The sequence below is a fragment of the Lithobates pipiens genome, unplaced genomic scaffold (assembly GCF_037356315.1).
Source record: "Lithobates pipiens isolate NorthernLeopardFrog02 unplaced genomic scaffold, aLitPip1_a1.2 Scaffold_25, whole genome shotgun sequence".
Taxonomy (NCBI): Eukaryota; Metazoa; Chordata; class Amphibia; order Anura; family Ranidae; genus Lithobates; species Lithobates pipiens.
The window spans coordinates 150,747,503-150,770,367 of record NW_027507787.1 but is presented as its reverse complement, the minus strand read 5'-3'; the positions used below and the strand labels follow the sequence as shown (position 1 = coordinate 150,770,367).

The 22,865-nt window shown below is 43.1% G+C and overlaps 1 protein-coding gene across 2 annotated transcripts in view; it reads left to right on the top strand.

Annotated features, from left to right (window-relative positions):
* The window catches only part of HABP2 (hyaluronan binding protein 2), a 62,437-nt gene extending 40,229 nt beyond the window's left edge, over positions 1 to 22,208 (top strand). For both annotated transcript variants that reach the window (XM_077454997.1, XM_077454998.1), the window contains 6 exons: positions 540 to 634; positions 3,773 to 4,076; positions 10,773 to 10,915; positions 16,848 to 16,982; positions 18,104 to 18,243; positions 21,790 to 22,208. In XM_077454997.1, the coding sequence (XP_077311123.1) occupies positions 540 to 634; positions 3,773 to 4,076; positions 10,773 to 10,915; positions 16,848 to 16,982; positions 18,104 to 18,243; positions 21,790 to 21,954 (982 nt within the window). In that variant the 3' untranslated portion in view covers positions 21,955 to 22,208. The remainder of the gene's footprint in view (positions 1 to 539; positions 635 to 3,772; positions 4,077 to 10,772; positions 10,916 to 16,847; positions 16,983 to 18,103; positions 18,244 to 21,789) is intronic.
* Positions 22,209 to 22,865: the final 657 nt, after the last annotated feature.

Genomic DNA, 22,865 nt, shown 5'->3' with positions numbered 1-22,865 from the left:
AGCATTACTTAAGGTAGGTAGCCTACATACAAATACAGCCTGCCAATGAACGCCCACTCCTCCAGACTGAAATCCACCCATCAAGGTATCATAAGTCCTCCCAAGAGCCAGCCTACTGATTGCACCAGGATCAAGGGCTCCTCAGAGGTGTACTGAGGGTGAAGCATGTTTTCAGTTATTTACAGCACCCTGCCTGCATTGAATAGAAAATCGCAGAGACCCAGTGATATGTCTAAAATAAAGTATGCAAAGAAAATGGAAAGGTTTTATTAAAAAAAAAAAAATTATATGAGGGGGTGGAAGAACCAGGGAAGGCATAATATAAACAGATTCAACTTTTAGCTTTAATACATTATCTATAATTTTTTACAGTTGTCTAGTTATGTGTTGTTGTTTTTTTTGGAAGTTTGGTTTCAGTCCGAAATTATCAGGCTGTGGTGGTGCTACCCTTAGTAGCTAGCTTGTATTTATTGGGTCATGCTTAACTGGTTGATGTACTCTATGTACCTCCAAGTCTTACTTCTGTCACATCCACGCAGGAATCCTGATGCAGCGGAAAAACCATGGTGCTATTACCTGGATGAGAAGAAGAAATTGAGATGGGACGCATGCGAAGTTCCCACCTGCCCCATTGGTATGTATTGATGTTATAGCTTGCTCCCTGATTGGCTGCTTGGTTTAGGAAAACCCATTCCCTTCAAGAATATATCTAATGCTAAAGCTTTTTTTGGATAGAGTGGGCAAGGGTTAGTACTTGTGACAACTACACTCTCAGCTTTACCCTTCACAGAGATTTTTCAGCTTATTAAACAGCAATCTAAGCACCAGCACATACACAAGCCTCCACCACACATTTTAATGTACATACATATCGTTCACAGCACCCAGTGTTGTAATTCTGACCTTTTAAAAAAATTGTCTGTATTACTCACTGCCACATCCAGATAGGAATGTAACAGAGAACTTCTTCAGAGAGGCAAAAGTTCTTTCATTTCTTATTAAAGAATTCAGAAATTCAGCTTAATGATTTTTAACCGCTTAAAGAGGAAGTAAACCCTGATGAGTTTACTTCCTCTTTGATTCCCTGCAAAGGTAAAGCATAATGGACTACTATGCATCGCATAGTAGTCCATTATGTATCACTTATCTGACACAGGAGCCAGCAAAGTCAGTGCACCTGCACGCCGCTCAGTGCACCTGCACGCCGCTGTCTACAGCGCATGCGCCGTAGACAGCGGTGCCTGTCTTTTGCCAAATATCTCCTAAACCGTGTAGGTTTAGGAGATATTTCTTGGACCTACAGGTAAGCCTTAATCTAGGCTTACCTGTAGGTCAAAGTGGTTTGTAAGGGTTTACAACCACTTTAAGCCCCGGACTATTTGGCTGGTCAAAGACCAGAACACTTTTTTCAATTCGGCACTGTGTCACTTTAACTGACAATTGCGCGGTCGTGCAACGTGGCTCCCAAACAAAATCTACGTCCTTTCTTTCCCACAAATAGAGCTTTCTTTTGGTGGTATTTGATCACCTCTGCGGTTTTTATTTTTTGCGCTTTAAACAAAAAAAGAGCGACAATTTTGAAAAAAATGCTAAATTTTTTACTTTTTGCTATAATAAATATCCCCCCAAAAATAAAAAAAAATAAAAAAAAAATATATATATATATATATATATATATATATATATATATATATATAAAAATTTCCTCAGTTTAGGCAAATATATATTCTTTTACATATTTTTGGTAAAAAAAATAAGTGTTTATTGACTGTTTTTCGCAAAAGTTATAGCGTCTACAAAATAGGGGATAGTTTTATGGCATTTTTATAAAAACATTTTTTTTACTAGTTATGGCGGCGATCAGCGATTTTTATGGTGACTGCAACATTATGGCAGACAGATCGGACACTTTTGGAGCTATTTTGGGACCATTCACATTTATGCATCGATCAGTGAGATTAAAAATGCATTGATTACTGTGTAAATATGACTGGCAGTGAAGGGGTTAACCAAGAGGGGGTGCTGCAGGGGTTAAGTGTGTCCTAGGGAGTGATTCTACCTGTGGGGGGGAGGGACTACATGTGGGATGACACAGATCAGTGCTCATGATTACAAGGAGCTGTGATAAGTGTCAGTGTCATTAGGCAGAGCGGGGAAATGCTTGTTTATATCAGCATTTCCCCGTTCTTCCTCTCCGTGAGATGATCGCGGGTATCCCCGTGGACATCGAGTCTGCGGGACCTGCGATCACACTCACGGAACTCGCGCCTGCAAGCCGCTTCTTAAAGGGCAACGTACAGGTAAGTTATTATGCCTGTACGTGCCATTCTGCCACAGTATATCTGTGTGAAGCGGTCGGCAAGTGGTTAAATATTGTTTTAATTAAATGAAAAGAAGATTGCAGTTTTGTTCCCTGACATCACTGCAACTGTGAAGCCGCCTAAATCCACGACCATCCCCAGCACAGCAGCCTCACCCTACGTAGAGATTTTTCATCTCGTAAAACAACATCTAAGGCCGATTTCACACGGCGTTCCATTTGTCCATTTTTCCTCTGTCTGTTGATGGATGAAAAACAGACACCCATGCATTCCTATGGGCAAGTGGATGTTGGAGGATGATCATCCTTTGACATCTGCTGACATCTGCTAACATCTGTCTTCGTTAACATCCCTTTTTTGTAATGAAAGAAAGCCCTATTTTTCTTCCGTTAAAAAACTGGAAGCGGACCTAAATGGATGTCAATGGACAAACAGTCCTTTATTGCATCTGCTGTTAGGAGCTGGCACCCGCCGGTGTCCCAAGAACAGATGATTTATCAGCTGTCAGCGGGATTCCCTGCTGACAGCTGAATGTAAAAACAATTGCTGGCAATAAAAAATTGTTAAAAAAAAACAATCCATATCAGGCCTTCAGTTCTAGCATCGATTTTGAGGGGCCCCCTAAAATCCATACCAGACTATTATCCGCACATGCAGCCTGGTAGGTCAGGAAGGGAAGGGGGGTGAGTGAGTGAGTACCTCCCCCTTCTGGACCATACCAGGCCAAATGCCCTCAACATTGGCAGGTACTTTGGGGCAGGGGGTGCTCTGCCCCACTAAAGCACCTTGTCCCCATGTTGATAGTGACAAGGGCCTCCTCCCCACAACCCTGGCTGAGAAGTATTATCAGAATCTGGAAGCCCCCTTTAATAAGGAGGCTCCCAGATCGTGCCCCCCCCCCACGTGAAAGAGTATGGGGTACATAGTACTTACTAATTCAGTGTACAGTGTAAAAAATAAAAACACAGAGACAGTTTTTGACACTTCCTTTATTTAAAAAAATTAAAAATGTCCCCGGTATATATCCATCGCCAATCATGATGCCCACCACCGACCTGAAAAGAAGGGGGAAAAAATGCTCCGCTAGTAACTGACAGTTCTAAGTAAGAGGTGGGGCCACTCGATGACGCCCCTGGATGATGTCATCAACCAGGGACATGCTGGGTCGATGACGTCACAAGGGGCAAACCTGATGGAACACCCGTGTGAAAGGGGCCTAACCACCAGCCCACACAGTAGCCTCTACCACACTTTCAATGTAAATGCACATCATTTACCACACTTGTTGTTGCAATTCTGACCTTTAAAAAAATGTCTGTATTACTCACTGCCACATCCAGAGATGAATGTAACAGAGATAACTTTTTCACAGATTCAAAAGTTCTTTAATTTCTAATTTGAGCATTCAGAAATTCAGTTTAATGATTTTCAAATCTTGTTTTAATGAAAAGAAAAGAAGATTCCAGTTTTGCGCCCTAACATCACTGTGATCGCGAAGCTGCCTAAAACCACGACCATTCCCCACACAACAGCCAAGGTGAAGGCTTCATTCTCCACATGTGGAATAAGAGAGCTGCCTTTACACACCCGTGGTAGGATCATCGGGGGGAAGAGGACACAACCGGGAAAGCACCCTTGGTTGGCTTCGCTGCAACTAAAGGAGCCTTACGGCGAGTATCCCCCGGGCCATTTGTGCGGTGGCACTCTGATAGCCGACTGCTGGATTCTGACGGCTGCCCACTGTGTGAACCCATTGTGAGTACCAGCAACCACATTATTCTCCCTCTCTTTTGGTAGTACAGGTTAAATAAAGGCACTCCCATCCAGTTGAGTCTCAAAGCCTAAAGCTTGTTATACACTGGTAGAATTTCATCTACAATCCATATGAAAATTCCCAGTATATTTGTCTCAAATCTTCTTTTTATTTATTTCACCAGACAATATATATGTAAACATTAAACAATCTCATTTCATACTTATCAACTTACAACATCATACATATTTACATTCCTTAAAATTCTTCTAATATAGCTTCAAAAATTAAATTTCCTTTCATAACCCCTCCTAAATCGTACTATCCCTCAACCTACACATTATCACTCGCACAAAAACAAAACAAAAACCCCACTATATATATCCTCCCTCTCCTTCTTCTACCGCCCCCCCCCCCCCTCCCCCGTAAGTTTATTATTTTCAATTTAGAAATACTCTGCCATATTGCTTGAGGACCGAAACTCTTCCCATTGCTTCCATACTGCTGGCAATTGGCTACCTATATATCCCTCTTCTCTCACTTGTTTTTCCATGAAAAGCATTTCGTTCATTTCACAGATCCATTCTAGTATGGTTGGACTATTTATTTGTCTCCATTTCCGTGCTATTATTGTTCTTGCTGCTGTAGTCATATATTGTATTATCTCGGTTTTCATGCTGTCAACTGTATCTACCATAAGAGAGAATAATGCTATCTTTATATCTGGAGTTAATTCTTTTCCAGTTACTTTTTGATATATCTCAAAAATCTTAGTCCAAAATTTTCTTACTTTATCACATCCATACCAAATATGTTCTAATGTCCCTTTTTCTATCTCGCATGTCCAACATTTCTCTGTTTTTCCTTTATTAATTATTTTTAATGCCATTGGACTCCAATACCATCTCATTGCCACCTTATAATTTCTTTCTTGATATTTTATTGCCGTGGTAGCTTTATGTATTATTCTGAAAATCTTTTTCCAATCTTTTTCTATAATTACCTCTCACAGTTCTTCTTCCCATTGTTTTATTCCAGTTAGATCCCTAAAAGCTCCTATAGGTAACAGTAATTCATAAACCTTGGATAGTTTATTTTTTGAATTTCGTTCTTTCAGAATTATCTGTTCGAACTTGGTTATTGGTCTAATTACTAAATGTTTATTTAATTCCATACATGTTTCTAGTTGGTGATATTGTAGCCAACTATTTTTATATTCTATTCCAAAATCAGAAAGCTTTGGGATTTTGCCATCCTCCAGGATCTGAACCAACCTCACATTCTCCATTTTATTCCATTTTAAATATTTAGTAGTTTCTAAAGCCGGCTTAAATTCTGGATTAGACATCAATGGAGTTAGGGGTCCCATCCTGGTGGAAAGTTTTCCTTTTTTTAGCACCATATCACCCTTTAAAGTAGCTCTCACAAAAAGTGGCAACGCTTTTTTTTCTGATCTTAATTATGACTTTATCCAGGGCAAGAATTTGAGTTGTATTTCCATAATATCCTCTTCCAGCGTAACCCATTGTTTGCTTTTTATATTATGTTGCCAATCAATTATCCTAACCAATGATGCTGCTTGCATATATCTATCAAAATCGGTTAATGCTAACCCTCCATTTTCTTTTGTTCTAATTAATGTTTCTCTTTTTATTCGGGGGTTCTTTTTTGTCCATACAAAGCTACCTATGACTTTTTTTTAAATCTATCATTACCTTCCTTGAAGGAGCAATAGGTAACGTTTGGAACACATATAACAATTTTGGTAAAATCTCAATTTTTACTATATTTATTCTTCCTAACCAAGAGTGTGTTATTTTTTCGTATCTTGGCAATTGTTTTATTATATTTCTTATAACCCTATTATGATTTAATTCCTGTATCAGCTCCAAATTCTTCGGAATCAAAATTCCCAAGTAACTGATTGCTTCCCGCTGCCATTTAAACGCAAAATCTTTTTGTAAGAGTATCTTGGTTTCTTCTTTTAATGTAACATTCATAATTTCAGATTTATCGTAGTTTACTTTAAAGTTACTTAGTTCTCCAAATCGATGAAATTCTTTTATTATGTTTGGAATTGTTATAATAGGGTTTGTTATATATAATAGTAAATCGTCTGCATATACTGCCACCTTATATTCCTTATCTTTAACCTTAATCCCTTGTATATCTTTGTTTTTCCTAATTGCATTAATTAGATGTTCCATCACTATTATATATAACAATAAAGATAAGGGACAGCCCTGCCGTGTCCCATTTGATATCTTTATATATTTGAAAAGAATTCCATTTATTCTTACTTTAGCTCTTGAATTAACATACAATGCCATGATCTTCCCTAGCATTTTAGGGCCCAGTCCTATCTGTATCAATGCTTCCTCTAAGAACCGCCAACCCACCGTATCAAAGGCTTTCTCAGCATCTATAGTTAACAAACATGCTGGGATGGCGGCCCCCTGGGCATGTTCTATCAAAGTGCATGTTTTAATTATATTATCCCTGGTTTCACGCCCTTTTGTAAAACCCGTCTGGTCCAACTTTATATATTCCGGCAAAATCGGTGTTAATCTATTCGAGATAATTTTTGAGTATAATCTAATGTCTATATTTGTTAATGAGATTGGCCTGAAGTTTTTACATAATGCATGATCTTTTCCTGGTTTTGAAATTAAAATGATGTGAGCCTCCGTACTTTGTGGTACAAAAGTTTGCATTTTCGTTATAGAGTTATATGTTTTTTTAAGTATAGGTATAATTAAATCTGAAAACACTTTATAAAACCTAGCTGTATAGCCATCTGGTCCTGGGCTCTTTGCAGTATATTTGAATGTCATTTGAAAGTAGTTTGTTTGCTTTTAACATTTGATTTTTGAATGAATGGACTTTATCAAACAAAAACCATATACACTGTTAGAAATTTGTACATTTAAGAAAAATTTTCAAACCCGCTCTTTTGAATCTTTGGTCACTGCGGTCAAGAATGACCGTCAGTTTGACCCCACTTAGAACAGTAGTGGTCCACTTTCTTGATATTGGTTCTCAACTGTGGGATAATTACAGGAAGACTGCAAGCATGAGGCAAGAGATGGATAGGGACTGCAGGCATCATACTAGAAATGGCCATAGACTATGTACACAATACAAGAGTGGTCAGAAACTGCAGCCTATATATGATGTACGAGAGAGGGTCATAGACTGCTGACATGCTGCAGGAGACTGTCAGAGACTAGAAACATGATATAGGAGTTATTGGAGACCTGGATCAAGAGAATCATAGAACGGGGACAAATTACACAAGACTGGTACAGATCACTGATATAACAAGGCAATAGGGAAACACAGATTAGTGTCTATAGGAGTTCTGAGGGGCACACAAAAAATTCAGAATGCCGTCCCCTAGAGGCAGGGGATTAGAAAAATTTAATAATGTTCTTACAACAAATATGTTGAACTAAATTCTTCTAAGGTATACACAGCTTAACTATAGCCAAACTTTTTCATTTGGTTTTGGGTAGAGTGGGGGAAGTTATAGAGCTTCTGTCAGGTATTGTTGCCATCTGTGACCACCCTGTTTGGAAGATTTCCCAATCCATTAGCCCCTGCGAGAACAGGAAATCATGGTAAATTTTGCCAAAAGGGACACAGACAAAAAACACATTTCCTTGCACCAGCATGCCAGAGTATTTTGCTAATAACCTCACCATCTTCCGCTCAAATAGATTGGTTTATGGTTTATGGTTATGATACGTATTAGATTAAATTTTCCATTTCCTTGGCGCCAACATGGCAGTGTACATATGGATGGCAATTATGGTGCCATAGATTGGTGCCAGCAAAGTAAACGTAAGGTTAATAATTGCTACAATTTTCCATTTCATTAGTAGTATGGGGGAGCATTGATACAAAATGTATTAAGGTAACTATTGTTACTACTGCCCCCATACTAGCATCACTTTAACTGGGCTATTACCTCATGGCTGTCACAGTGGTCACATGATCGAGAGCCAGAGCCACTGCGCCTCCCAATCATTACCAGGTGTTGTCTATGACAGCTCGGTCACTGTGCTGGGAGCCCACTCTCAGTACAGAAACCTCGGCCATCCGACAAATATGTGCAGTGTGCGGGCATTAAAGCGCACCTTCTTTGCACAGCACATACACTATGTTACCAAAAGTATTGGAACGTCTGCCTTTACATGTACAGGAAATTTAATGGCATCCCAGTCTTAGTCCATAGGGTTCAATATTCAGTTGGCCCACCCTTTGCAGCTATAACAGCTTCAACTCTCCTGGGAATGCTGTCCACAAGGTTTGGGGGAGTGTCTATGGGAATGTTTGACCATTCTTCCAGAAGTGAATTTGTGAGGTCAGGCACTGATGTAGACGAGAAGGCCTGGGTCTTAGTCTCCGCTCTAACTCATCCCAAAGTTGTTCTATCAGGTTGAGGTTAGGACTCTGTGCAGGCCAGTCAAGTTCCTCCACCCCAAACTCGCTAATCCATGTCTAAAAACCTTGCTCTCTGCACTGGTCTGAATCATTTGGTGGAGGGGGGATTATGGTGTGGGGTTGTTTTTCAGGGGTTGGCCTTTGTCCCTTCGTTCCAGTGAAGGGAACTCTTAAGGCATCAGCATATCAAGACATTTTGGACAATTTCATGATCCCAACTTTGTAGGAACAGTTTGGGGATGGTTCCTTCCTGTTCCAACATGACTGCATACCAGTGCACAAAGCAAGGTCCATAAAGACATGGATTAGTGAGTTTGGGGTGAAGGAACTTGACTGGCCTGCACAGAGTCCTAACCTCAACCCAATAGAACACCTTTGGGATGAGTTAGTGTGGAGACTACGAGCCAGGCCTTCTCGTCCAACATCAGTGCCTCACCTCACAAATGCACTTCTGGGAGAATGGTCAAACATTCCCATAGACACACTCCTAAACCTAGTAGACAGCCTTCCCAGAAGAGTTGAAGCTGCAAAGGATGGGCCGACTCAATATTGAACCCTACTGACTAAGACTGGGATGCCATTAAAGTTCATGTGTGTGTAAAGGCAAGTGTTCCAATACTTTTGGTGATATAGTATAGGAGTTGTTGGAGACCTGGATCATGCTTCAAGAGAATGATAGACTGGGGACAAATTACACAAGACTGGTAGAGATCACTGGTATAACAAGGCAACAGAGAAACACAGATTAGTGCCTATAGGAGTTCTAATGGGCACACAAAAAGTGCCAAAGGCCCGAATGTGGTCCCCCGGCCACAGATTTGGCACTGGGGATTTGAAAAATAAATGAATGTTCTTACAACAAAAAATGCTGACTGAACTAAATTCATCTAAGGTATACCCAGCTTAATTATAGCCAAACCTTTTTATTTCATTTTGGGTAGAGTGGGGTAAGTTATAGAGCGTCTGTCAGGTCCTATTGCAATCTGTGACCCCGTTTGGGAGATTTCCCATTAGCCCCTGCGAGAACAGGAAATCATGGTAAATCTTGCCAAAAGGGACACAGACAAAAAACAAATGCACACCACCACAATGCAGTGGTGTGAACTGGGCACATAGTAGACAAGGAATTTTGCCTTGCCAATGCAATAGGACTGTGCTTGAGTAGCCAGCCAATGCAGTCCCACCTCATGTGGTGTGAACATACCCTTAAAGTGATACCAAAGTCTCATTTTTTTAAAAGTTAAAAATAATAAACCTGTCATACTTCTCTATAATGGTTTTGCACAGAGCAGCCCCGATCCTCCTCTCCTCAGGGGCCCACGCTGGGACTCCTGGCCCCTCCCTCCTGTTGAGTTCCCCCACAGCAAGCAGCTTGCTATGGGGGCACCCAAACCGAGTCACAGCTCTGTGTCCATTCACTTTCTCTCCTCTTTGGCTGCCATACTTTGATTGGCAGCAGTGGGAGCCAATGGTGCCACGCTGCTGTCTCAGCCAATGGTGCTCAGGTAATTATTAGGGGGGCAGCTGCATACAGAAGGTTTTTAATCTTGAATGCATAGAATGCATTAAGATAAATAAAAAAAATCTGCCTTTACAAATCACTTTAGGCTGGGTTCACATATGAGCCGCATCCAGGTCAAAGCAGGGGTCCAGTGCGTCCTGGTTCACCATTTCAGGTCTGATTTTAGCCCACATTTTGGGCTGGACCGGGACCAGAAGACACACAATGTTTTTGTGCAAAACGCACCAGACCTGCTGTGGAGATATGCGAACCGGCTCCATAGAGAGACGATCAAAATCTTCTGCTATTGTGAATTGGACCCAGCCAACCATAGACTGCTGAACCAGCTGAGATTAGAACCATGTATGAGCAGGCTGATTGCACCCAAGTTGATCCATAAATTGGCTTGGGTACAACCAGCATGTTGGATTTTCCATGTGATTATTTTCAGTGGCTATAGTTGCTAACAATAATCACTGTGTTCTCCCAGCAGGGACGACTCTCCGTGCCCCTCCCCGCTTAAAGAACACAATAGCTCAGCGGAAGAGATTCCTCCATTAACTCTAGCTGTGTTTATGGGGGAATTTTGAATGCAGGAAAGAAAATCACACCATCTGCGGTCAGATTTAGGCTTTCCTGGGATAGAGGAATATCACACAGTGACTTAGAAGGAAGCAATGCCTGCATATGTAATTAACCAATAAAGCTGTGCCCCCCTGTGTACAATTAGAATTATTTCTCTTTCACGCAGACCACTGCCGAGTCTCTGGAAAGTGTTCCTGGGGAAATCTGATTTAAAGAAGAATGAGAGCTCGGAGCAGGCGCTGGAGGTGGAGAAGATCATCATGCATGAAAACTTTTTAGAGGGATCCTACAGCCTGCACTACGATTTTGGTGGGTGACTCTTCTGGAGATATAATCGAGCTGTGTTTAGTTTAGGCTCTAGAATTTGGGTCTGCTTTGAAATTAAATGTAGAAATTGTGTGAGCAAGATCTTTCTGCCTGACTCTTGTTGACCCAATGAAATGTATGGAGATGACCTTTTTTAATTGTTTTGGGGTTAAGGTTTGTATGATTTTTTTAATTTGATAAATTGTTTACAATTATTCAAATCTGACCTCCAGCCTTCTCTTCTGTCTTGCACAGTTGTACAGACTCTTCTCCTGGACTGAAATGACTTACTCTGATTTCATTGCACACTGCGAGCTTCTCACCATGTGCATTAGAAGCTGCAGCAAGTCAGACAGAGCCTTTTCTTTTTAGTGGCTGGAGGACGTCCAACATCATCTAGCTTTTTCCTCTCCAGTCTAACTGTCCCTGGCCTGCTGCTTTCATTGGGTTTCAGTTCATTCATAGAGGCTCGGCATCGGATGTGGGACTTGGCTATGGTGGTCTGCATGCTTAGGAATGCCAACTCCTTTGGACTGACATCCACCCATCGAGGCATTTTTATATTTGTAATACTCCCACTGCTTGCATCAAGGCTGAGGTCTCTTGAGAGGAGTACTGAGACAGGGTTATTGTATCACGGTCACCAGGGTCGGATTAAGAACATTATTGGCCTGGTGCGGAGGAGTTTGTGGGGCTTTTTATAAAAAATTTAAAAAAATGCAAAATTCTTTGTTATAACAAATTAAATTAAACAGAGAGAGAGGGGATGAGAGAGAGAGAGGGAATGAGAGAGGGGTAAGGGAGGGAGGATGAGAGAGGGGGGGTGAGAGAGAGGATGCACATGAGCATGCGTGGGAGTGACATCAACACAGCCTGGCCAAGGCAAGTGACCGAAGGCACAGAACCCGGATGGAAGACCAGGTGACGATGGAAGTGCCCGGGACCCATCGGATTGGTCACAGCACAGCGCTGGAGGGCTCAGTCTGACAGGTACGTGTACCCTAGTCTGCTAATATGCTGTGCATACTTGTACATTATGGCATAACCTCAGGCGCTCTTGAGCACGACTATGCTTTTTCAGACTTCTAGTATCATCTGTTTGCCAAGGTTGAATGGGTTAAGGCCTGATTCTGTGTGTAGTGAGGGGGGCAGTGAGTCCAGTGAGGCTAGAAGGGAAGCATTGTACACAAAAGTGGATAGGTTGGTGCATGATAGGGGTGAGATTTTGTCATAGAGGTTGTCAGTAGCAGAGTAGAGAAGAGAAGGATTGAGATGAAATAGGTTTCTGCGGTAACTTTTAGGCAGTTGGAGGGAGAGGAGGTGGAGGAGAGGGAGAGAGTGAAACATGGAGTGCAAAGGTGAGAGAAAACAAGGTCAAGGGTATTGCCTTCAGAGTGAGTAGGAGCGTATATCCACTGCTTCAGGTCAAAGGGGGAGTTTGGAAGTGGCAGGAGTGTTAGTATTAATAGGGATGTTGAAGTCACCCAGAATGATTGTGGGGATTTCAGAAGAAAGAAAGTAGGGTAGCCAGGCAGAGAAGTCATCAAGAAAGGTTGATACTGGTCCAAGGGGCCTGTAGATCACCGCTATCCTTAGAGAAACTGGAGTGAAAAGGCAAATGCAGTGTGCTTTGAAAGAGGAGAGTGACAAAGAGGGAGGTGGTTGAAGTACCTGAAAGGTGCTATGTGGGGCTATAAGGATTCCAACATCTCCTCCCTTATGCCCACTTGATCTGGGGGAGTGAGTCCAGAGAAGACCACCATAGGAGAGGGCAGCAGAAGATGCAGTGTTGGATTCATGAAGCCATGTTTTGGTAATGGCGAGTAGATTCAATGAGTTAGCAATATAGAGGTCATGGAGAGAGGTGAGTTTGTTACAGGCAGAGTACAGGCAGAACGGGACTTCCAAAGGGCACAAGAGAAAGGGAATCTGGTCTTGGGAAGAATGGAAATGGGATGGCCCCATTTGAAATGGCCCAGCCAGAGCCCAGACCTGAATCTGATTGAAAATCTGTGGGGTGATCTGAAGAGGGCTGTGCACAGGAGATGCCCTCACAATCTGACAGATTTGTAGTATGTTTGTAAAGTAGAGTGGGCAAATAATGCCAAGTCAAGATGTGCCATGCTGATAGACTCATACCCAAAAAGACTAAGTGCTGTAATAAAATCAAAAGGCGCTTCAACAAAGTATTAGTTTAAGAGTGTGTACACTTTTAGCCCTTGTACACACGGTCGGACATTCCGACAACAAAATCCATCGGATTTTGTCCGAAACTTGTGTTGCATACACACGGTTGGACAAAGTTGTCGGAAAATCCGATCTTACGTAACGTGATGACGTTATTTCGTTACGACGGGACTATGTTCAGGCTAGTAGCCAATAGCTTTGGTCTAGGAATTTGATCTGAGCATGCGTGGCACTTTGTCCGATCGGAATTCTCTACACACAATCGGACAAAGTCTGATCGGATCATGTTGTCGGAAAGTTTTATAGCCCAGCTCTAAAACTTTGTCCATCGGATATTCCGACGGAAACAGTTCGATGGAGCCCACACACAGTCGGATTATCCGACAACATGGTTCGATCGGACATTTTCTGTCGGACTGTCCAACCGTGTGTACAAGGGCTAATGCAACCATATTATTATTTTAGTTTTACTTCCCTCCACCTAAAAGATTTCAGTTTGCTGTTCAACTGAGTTGTACAGTTTATAGGTCACATTAAAGGTGGAAAAAGTTCTGAAATTATGTATAAATATATATATATATATATATATATATATATATATATATATATATATATATATATATATATATATTCCTATAATTAATCAAAAGTAATGATAGATACAGATATGACAGATAAAGAAAATATGACGAGAATACAAGAATACTTAACCTGCCGCCCGCCATATAGCAGAATGACTGTGGCAAAGTGGTTTTAATATCCTGACCGGATGTCATATGACGTGATCAGGATATGAAGCCACTGCGCGCCCCCGGGTGTGCGCATTGCAGCGATCGTTCCTGCGGTGTGTCAGTCTGACACACCCCAACTACGATCTCGGTAAAGAGTCTCTGATGGATACTCTTTACCATGTGATCAGCCCTGTCCAATCATGGATGATCACAGTGTAAATAGGAAGAGCCAGTGATTGGCTTTTTCTCACTCTCGTCTGTCAGACATGAGTAAAGGAGAGCCGATCGGCTTGCTCTTCTGACAGGGGGGGTCTGTGCTGATCAATTATCAGCGCAGCCCCTAGAGGATGCCCACACTGAACCACCAGGGATGCCACCAGACCACCAGGGATGCCCAGCACCAGGTATGCCACCCTAGACCACCAGGGATGCCAGTCAGTGCCCACAATGGATGCCAATCAGTGCCCACAATGGATGCCAATCAGTGCCCACAATGGGCATCACTGATTGCCATACATTATTGTTTGACACTGATTGGCATCCATCCCTATAATACTGTACACTACAATGCCGCCTATCAGTGCCCATCCATGCTGCCTATCAGTGCCCATCCATGCTGCCTATCAGTGCCCATCCGTGCCGCCTATCAGTGGCCATCCATGCCGCCTATCAGTGCCCATCTGTGCCGCCTATCAGTGCCCATCCATGCCCATCCGTGCCACCTATCCATGCCCATCTGTGCCACCTATCCATGCCGCCTATCCATGCCAATCCATGCCACCTATCAGTGCCTATCTGTGTCGCATATCAGTGCCTCCTATCAGTGCTGCCTATCAGTGCCACTTCATTGGTGCCACATCATCGGTGCCCATCAGTGCCACCTTATCAGTGCCTGTCACTGCAGCCCCGTCAGTGCCCATCGGTGAAGGAGAAAACATACTTATTTACAAAGTTTTGTAACTGAAACATGTTTTTTTCAACATTTTTGTTTTTTTTTATTTGTTTAGGAGAAAATAAACGAAAGGAAACAAAAGAAAGCTCTATTTGTGGGAACAAAATGAGAAAAATTTAGTTTGGGTACAGTGTAGCATGACCGCGCAATTGTCATTCAAAGTGCGACAGTGCTGAAAGCTTAAAATTCATCTTGGCAGGAAGGTGTATAAGTGCCCGGTATTGAAGTGGTTAAAGTGATTGTAAAGTCTTGTGTTTTTTTTTTTTCTTTTCTTTTTAAATAACAAACATGTTCTACTTATCTCCTCTGTGCAGGTGGTTTTGCACAGAGCAGCCCAGATCCTCCTCTTCTCGGGTCCCTCTTATTTGCTCCTAGTCCCTCCCTCCTTTGAGTGCCCCCTCAGCCAGCAGCTTGCTACAGGGGTCACCCAAGCTGAGTCAGAGCTCCGTGTATCTATTCAGACACTGAGCCCTGACCTGGCCCTGCCCTCTCTCTCCCCTGATTGACTGACTGACTGACTTTGACAGCCACGGGAGCCAATAGCGCCGCTGCTCTGTCTCAGCCAATCAGGAGGAGTGTACTGGATGGCTGAGGGGATTGTGGACATTGCTGGAGAGAGAAGGAGCTCAGGTAGGTAATTGGGGGTGCTGGGGGAGGCTGCCACACACAGAAGGATTTTTATCTTAATGCATAGAAAACATTAAGATAAAAAAAAACCTTCTGCATTTACAGCTCCTTTAACTAAAGATGCTGTTTCGCCACAGAGTCCCCCTATAAATCGCTGGCCAGTAATCAGATCAGACGCATGCATGTTACATGATGCAGCTCTGGATATGAGACTAAATGTTCCAAGTGGTAACAGTAGTATTTAGACTTGTGTATAAGGAATAGACAACCCCCAAGCCAGCTCCCTTTGCAATATGACCCCTCAAGGACTTGATCAGTTTACAGTCACACATTGCTTTGGTATGTGTAAGCAGACTTTGGGGTTGATTAACTAAAAGTAAATCCACTTTGCACTACAAACGCACTGCAAGCGCACTTGGAAATGCAGTCATGTAGATGTGAAGGGAAGATCTGAAAGGAGGGGAAGCTCTGCTGATTTCTATTATCCAATCATGTGCAATCAAAAATGCTGTTTATTATTTTCCTTGCATGCCCCCCTCAGGTCTACAGCGACTTTACTTCCAAGTGCACTTGTAGTCCACAGTGGATTGGCCTCTATTGCCTCTAGTAAATACCCCCCCCCCCCCCCCCCCCGCCCTTAACCAAGATTTGGAGGCTCAGAATTCATTAGTGAGCCACAGTATGAGCCAACAAACACAAGGAAATATAAAATATACAATTCTCCCATCAAGGGTGCTGTGATGTTTTCAGGCTATGTACAGCACCCTGCCCGCCCCTCCCACCAGATATGATTACAATTTCACAATTTCCCTTTGGGATTAAAGTGGTTGTAAACCCACTTTTGAAAAAAAAAAAAGAAAAGAAAAAAACTAACACCTGCAAGACAAAGGTATAATGAGCTAGTATGCATAGCATACTAGCTCATTATGTAATACTCACCTCAGATCGAAGCCCTCGCTGTGGTGCCCATACACAGCACTGGCCAGTTACATCACTCCCAGGGGCTACTTCTGGGAATGGCGGCTCCGGCGCTGTCATTGGCGGAGCCGCAATGACGTCACGCATGCGCGCAGCAACCGCCGGTAATGGCTCAGTCTAACTGAAGCAACGGCAGGTACGTTGCTTCAGTTTGCTTCAGTGCGCATGTGCCGATGACATTGGCACATGCAAATACAGGAGATATCCTGGGTAGCTACAGGTAAGCCTTATTATAGGCTTACCAGTAGCAAAAAGCGGTCTGTAAGGGTTTACATCCACTTTAATAAAGTATTAAAAAAAATAAAAAATCAGCCTGCATTGCAAAGTGAGAAGCAGAGAGACCCAGTGATGACATTACTGAGTCTAAAATGAAAGCAGGTGAAGAGAACCACGGAAGGCAAAATATAAGTAGATTAAAAATTCACCTCTGATTCAATTTTTTTTTTTTTTTTAAATACAGCTCTTATGAAACTGAAGAAGGTGAACGGAAAGTGTGCCAGGGAGACGCGCTTTGTGAAGACGGCATGTCTACCAGACTGGGAATTTCCCCCTGGAAAGATGTGTGCCATCTCTGGATGGGGAAGGACAGAGAGCGGTGAGTTAACATCTCGAGTAACCAGAACAGAAAAAAGTTGCAACATTACACGGCAAACTGAATGTTTGGCTGCATTTTTTTTTTTACATTTTAAATTTGTCTTTGCTGTTTTTCCTAAAGTGGACCTGTCAGTATCTTTACTATCCTGCAGGGATAAATTCCAGCCATGTTACAATATACAGAAATGGTATAATTTCTCCTATACAATATCATTAAAAAGCCATCCTTGAACTACAATTTAGTGATATTGCCTAGGCAGAGATTATGCCATCAGTCTACTGCAGGCAGCAAGGAGCATTTCCTCAGTCTCCTCTCCCCCGGTGATCAGATTACAACATTGTAACTTTGTAGCAAGCCAAAAGGTGAGAGTCAGCAGCAGGGGCTGACCTGAATCAGGCATTTGTGAACACATCCGAGAACTGCATAGGTACCATGATTTACATGGCTGTCCAGTCTTAGTACAGGCAGTAGATGGTGACCCTGGATGATGGGAGATCAAAGATGGTGCTCTATAAGCACATGACCGTACTTAAAGTAGTTTTAAAGCTCAGATATGAAATATGAACAAAGCATATCCTCTATGGTGGCGACTTGTCTCAGTCCAGAGCACTGCCTGTCATTTCTGTCTGCTGCTTCCTTCCTCCGCTATCAGCATGAATCACTTCTGAAAAATTTTCCTGACACCAAGAGAAAAAAGGTGTCAGGGGAGAGAGTGACAGCCTCAGCTCTGTTCCTGTATGCTGTGTAAATGGGGTGTGTCCCTTTCCTCCAATCAGCTCTCAGAGCTCTACCCACTAATGTAACCTGAGCTCTCTGCCCCCCTGCTTTTCAGAGCTGAGTGGTCCTGTGTAAATTCTGCACTTTGAATAAAAGTAGGCACAATTTTTGCAGGAGGATTTGTTTTATCTCTGTGTATGACTTGAGGCCAGTCACTTCACTGGGTATATGTAAGGGTTTCCTACTTTAAGAAGGTATTTCACACAGATATTTGCTCTTCCTCATAATGGGATCTGCCAATTTGGTTGGTGGACACAAATCAGAGCCCATGGAGGCCAATACAATGGCTCATGTGTAGAAACCCAATTCCAGGATTAATATTTTCTCACTCTGTTCTGACGCAGGTTTCATCAACCACTTGCTGGAAGGCACCGTCCAGGTCATCTCTGAAGCCAACTGCACCAACCCCGCAATGTACGGGAAATTTATCGACCAGAGTATGCTGTGTGCCGGAGTACCCGAAGGGGGAGTTGACGCTTGTCAGGTCAGTCTCACTATTATTGTCTCAAGTGCCCCTTCACACGTGTTTTGTGAACAAATGCAAAACTGCGCGTTTATGAAATGCACAAAATAAAAGGGGTCACGTTTGCGGTGCCATTGATTTTCAATGTCACCCCAAACACAGGAAGCAAACGCATGTTATTCCGCACAGGAAAAAATTAACGAAGTGCGGTTAACAAATGCACAAAACTAACCACTTTAAAGTTTACATGAGCTACTTTGGTGCATTTGTTGTGTGTCGGGTATCCCAATAAAATGAATGTGCTTCCCTATGCATGTAGCATAAAACATCCATGAAAAACTATTTTCACAATTTTGCACTCATTGACAGAATGTTCAGGTGTGAATCTGGCCTTACAATGAGGTGCCCTCCCCCAAAAATGGTGGCAATTGTCTCTTTACTGAAATGAGTCTCCCCCGTCCCTACTGCATAATACAAAGAATGTACAAAATGTATTCATTGTATTATGTATTTAAAGTATTCTATAAAATCCATAGGAAGAATTGTACACTAAGCACTTGATATGTGGATTGATTTTTAGAGCAATATAAGACAAATAACAGAACCCCATATAGGCCAAAGAGTGGATAACTGAATTGCAGGTGACAGTGATTTACACTGAATGAATAAATTGCATGTTTGCGCTATAACTCAGATAATTCACATCACAGCCTCTTCCTCTTATATCACAACCCCATTCTTACATCAGTGTCCTTAGTCTCCCTTTTACTTAACATCACAGTATCCTCCTTTGCCCCCCCCTTTTACACCCCCCCCCCCCTCCGCCCTAAAGCAGTATCCTCCTCTGTCTTCCGTAACACTATCCCCCCAAAGCAGTGCCCTCCTCTGCCCCTCTTTACATCATCCCCCCATCAAAGCAGTGCCCCACTCTGTCCCCTTCACATCACCCCCCCTTTCCTCTACAGCAGTATCCTCCTCTGCCCCCCTTCACATCATTCCCTACACAGCAGTTGCCTCCTTGTCCCACTTTACATCAGTTTCCCCTCCCTCCACAGCAGTGCCCTCCTCTATCCCCCCTTCAACTTATCTCCCCAAAGCAGTTCCCTCCTCTGTCCCCCCTTCACCTCATCCCCCCTCCCCACCCCCCACAGCAGTGTCCTTCTCTGTCCCCCTTGACATCACCCCCTCTGCAGCAGTGCCCTTCTCTGTCCCCCTTCAACTCACCTCCCCAAAGCAGTGCCCTCCTCTGCCCTCCTTTCATCTCATCTCCCCCACAGCAGTGTCCTCCTCCGTCCTAAAGCAGTATCCCCCTCTGTACTCCTTAACATTACCCCCCAAAGCAGTGCCCTCCTCTGCCCCCCCCCCCCTTTACATCATCCTTTCCAAAGCAGTGCCCTCCTCTGCCCCTCTTCACATAACCCCCCCCCCGCCCCCATCAAAGCAGTGCCCCACTCTGTCCCATTCACATCACCCCCCCATTTCCTTCACAGCAGTATCCTCCTCTATCCCTCTTCACATCATCCCCCACACAGTTCCCTCCTTCACATCATCATAGTCCCAAAGCAGTGCCCTCCACTGTCCCCCCTTCACCTCATCCCCCCCCCCCCCCCCACAGAAGTGTCCTTCTCTCTCCCCCTTGACATCACCCTCTCTGCAGCAGTGCCCTGCTCTGTCCCCCTTCAACTCATCTCCCTAAAGCAGTGCCCTCCTCCGCCCTCCCTTCATGTCATCTCCCCCAAAGCAGTGCCCTCCTCTGTCCCCCATCACATCATCACCCCTTCCAGTGCCCTCCTCTGCCCCTCTTCACATCATCCTAGCCCCTTCACTCCCCAGAGGGGAGAGTGGGGGGGTATAGCAGCGGACAGGAGTTGCCAGAGTTAAATCTTCATTTTAACAGGCTGGTGATTGGCTGCTATGACCACCCATTGTCCTAACATCCAATCACCTACCGGTTAACTTGGGCAGCTCCCTCTTCCACCATGAATTACAGCAACAGAGACTGGGGAAAAGAACTGGCTCCTTAATGATGCAACCACAGCGTTTCGGATGGGGCAGTGATTTTGTCCGGATCCACCAATTAGTGAAGTCTGATTTACAGTTACTCTTGGTGATGAGCTGATCTGCCTTGGGTTTGGTTTGAGTCAGCCAAGTTCGGATGCCCTGGGTTTGAGTTAAGCTTGCACCCATCGATGTAGCTGTAAATCAGACATCACTAAATGGCGGATCCGGACCAAGTCACTGTCCCATCCGGACCACCGTGCTTGTGTCATTCAGGGGCCAGTTCTTCTTTTCTGAGTTCAAAGTTAGTCTAATCAAAGGTAATGTATCATTAATTAGTTTTAGCCAGGAGTTTAACATAGGAGTTTTCCAGGACAATAAAATTGTTTTTTTTAGTGAAGAAATAAAAAATGCATAACAATTATTTAGCATATTTAGAAATCACCAGATATTCACAGGAACCAATTTTTCAGATGCAAAATATTGGGAATGACCAATACCAATGAAATAAATGAACCAACAAGTTTGGACTACAGAGCAAGACCAAAAACAGTGTAAGAAATCCCCAGTATGCCTGCAGCCTTGCGACGAAGGCCCATTCTATGCAACTGGGAAAGGGTCAGATGAGCATGAGGAAATACTTTGAATCATTCTAACTTTGGAGGAAATCACAGGGTACTTATAAGTATCACTGAATTCAGACCAATCGGACACCTGAAAATGACCAGAGAAGACCAGTTGGCCTGAGCAATGGAAGACCTAGGATTGAATTCTACCATTAGGGCAGAATAATTTTCAGAGATAGGTTTTGTTGCTTTAGCAATTTCTCAAGAGGGGTGGTCATCAGAAAAATGTCTAGTGACCCAAAATGTATATGGAATAGCTCAATTCTGGTGGGGAGTTGCCCACATCCCTAATAAAGCATGAACACAACAGTTTCTATTCTGTTGTTTTAGTGACCCAAAATGTGTCTTTACAGCACAATGAAGCTGGTAATATTAAAACAAGTAAGTCAAAGAAAAGCCAAATTCTTCCTGTAGTTGGGGAAACGTTTTAAATCCCTGCACTGTGAAGAGATGACAAAGATACACTATATTGTCAAAAGTATCGGGACGTTTGCCCTTACACACACACATGAACTTTAATGGCATCCCAGTCTTAGTCTGTAGGTTTCAATATTGAGTTGGCCCACCCTTTCCACTTTCCAGCTATAACAGCTTCAACAACGTTTAGGAGTGTGTCTATGGGTATGTTTGACCATTCTTCTAGAAGCGCATTTGTGAGGTCAGGCACTATTGTTGGATGAAAAGGCCTGGCTCACAGTCTCTGCTCTAATTTTTATGAGGACAAGGGCCTCATCCCCCACACCAACTATGGCTCCCCAGGCACAGAAAAATAAAAGATAATATATCTAAGAGTTAATATGCTAGCGCATATTTGTACCTCTTACTGTCTGTGTAACCTGTTTGCTCACAGTGGACAACAATTGCACTTTATTTCCCAAACTCTTTAGAATACACCATTAACAATGACACACAACCATCTGACTCCCTCTTGTTTCCCCTCCAGGGTGACTCCGGTGGACCTCTTGCCTGTGAACGGAACGGAGTGGTTCAAGTCGCCGGCGTGGTTAGCTGGGGAGAAAAGTGCGGTGAGAAAGACAAGCCAGGGGTCTACTCCCATGTCTACAGATTCATTCCTTGGATCAAAGAGAACATCAAAGCAAATCCATAGAACTGCAATTATGAGTATGATACAACTTATACTAAAGCGCCACCCTTGTGGGCACACTGGGACTTTACCTGGAAGATTCATAGCCATCCGTGGACACAGGAAATAATGAAGTACTGGACAATGTCAGTTTTAGGCCCCTGAAGGGCCACATTTGTTATGTAATTTTATGTATATTGGGAAGCACCATAGAAAGGTATTGTATTCTTATCATTGTAATTGTATAAAACACAATTAAAAAACAGGAAAGACAACAATATTCTGCAATCAGCATGCAATAGCCAATCCTAAAGATACATACAAAACTTTATTTGTCACTGGTTACACACAACATACATTTTTTTAAGGGCGTAAAATAGCTAAAACTATGTAAATATGTAATTTAAAAGCCCAAATGAACTTTCAGTTTAAATTAGCTAAGCACATTCCAGGTGCTTTGAAACAAGGGTGTGCAAAGTCTAATGCAGCGTACACACGACTGGACTTTCCGGCAGACTAGGTCCAACGGTCTTCCCGACTGACTTTAGGCGGAATTCTGACGGACTTTCCGAATGAACAGACTTGGCCACACACAAGCACACCAAAGTCTGACGGATTTGAACGTGATGACGTACAACCAGACTAGAATAAGCCCTTGTACACACGGTCGGAGAATCTGTCGGAATGAGTCTTATCGGACCGTGTCGTCAGATAATCCGACTGTGTGTGGTATGCATCGGACTGATTCCGGTCGAATCTCCGTCCGACCCAATTTTCCAACATGTTGGAAATATTTCCCGACCAACTGGGCCGGACGGACCTAATTCGATCATGTGTAGAGCATTTTCATCGGACCAAGTGCCACGCATGCTCAGATCAAATTCCTACATTAAAGCTATTGGCTACTAGCCTGAATGTAGTCCCATCGTAACGAA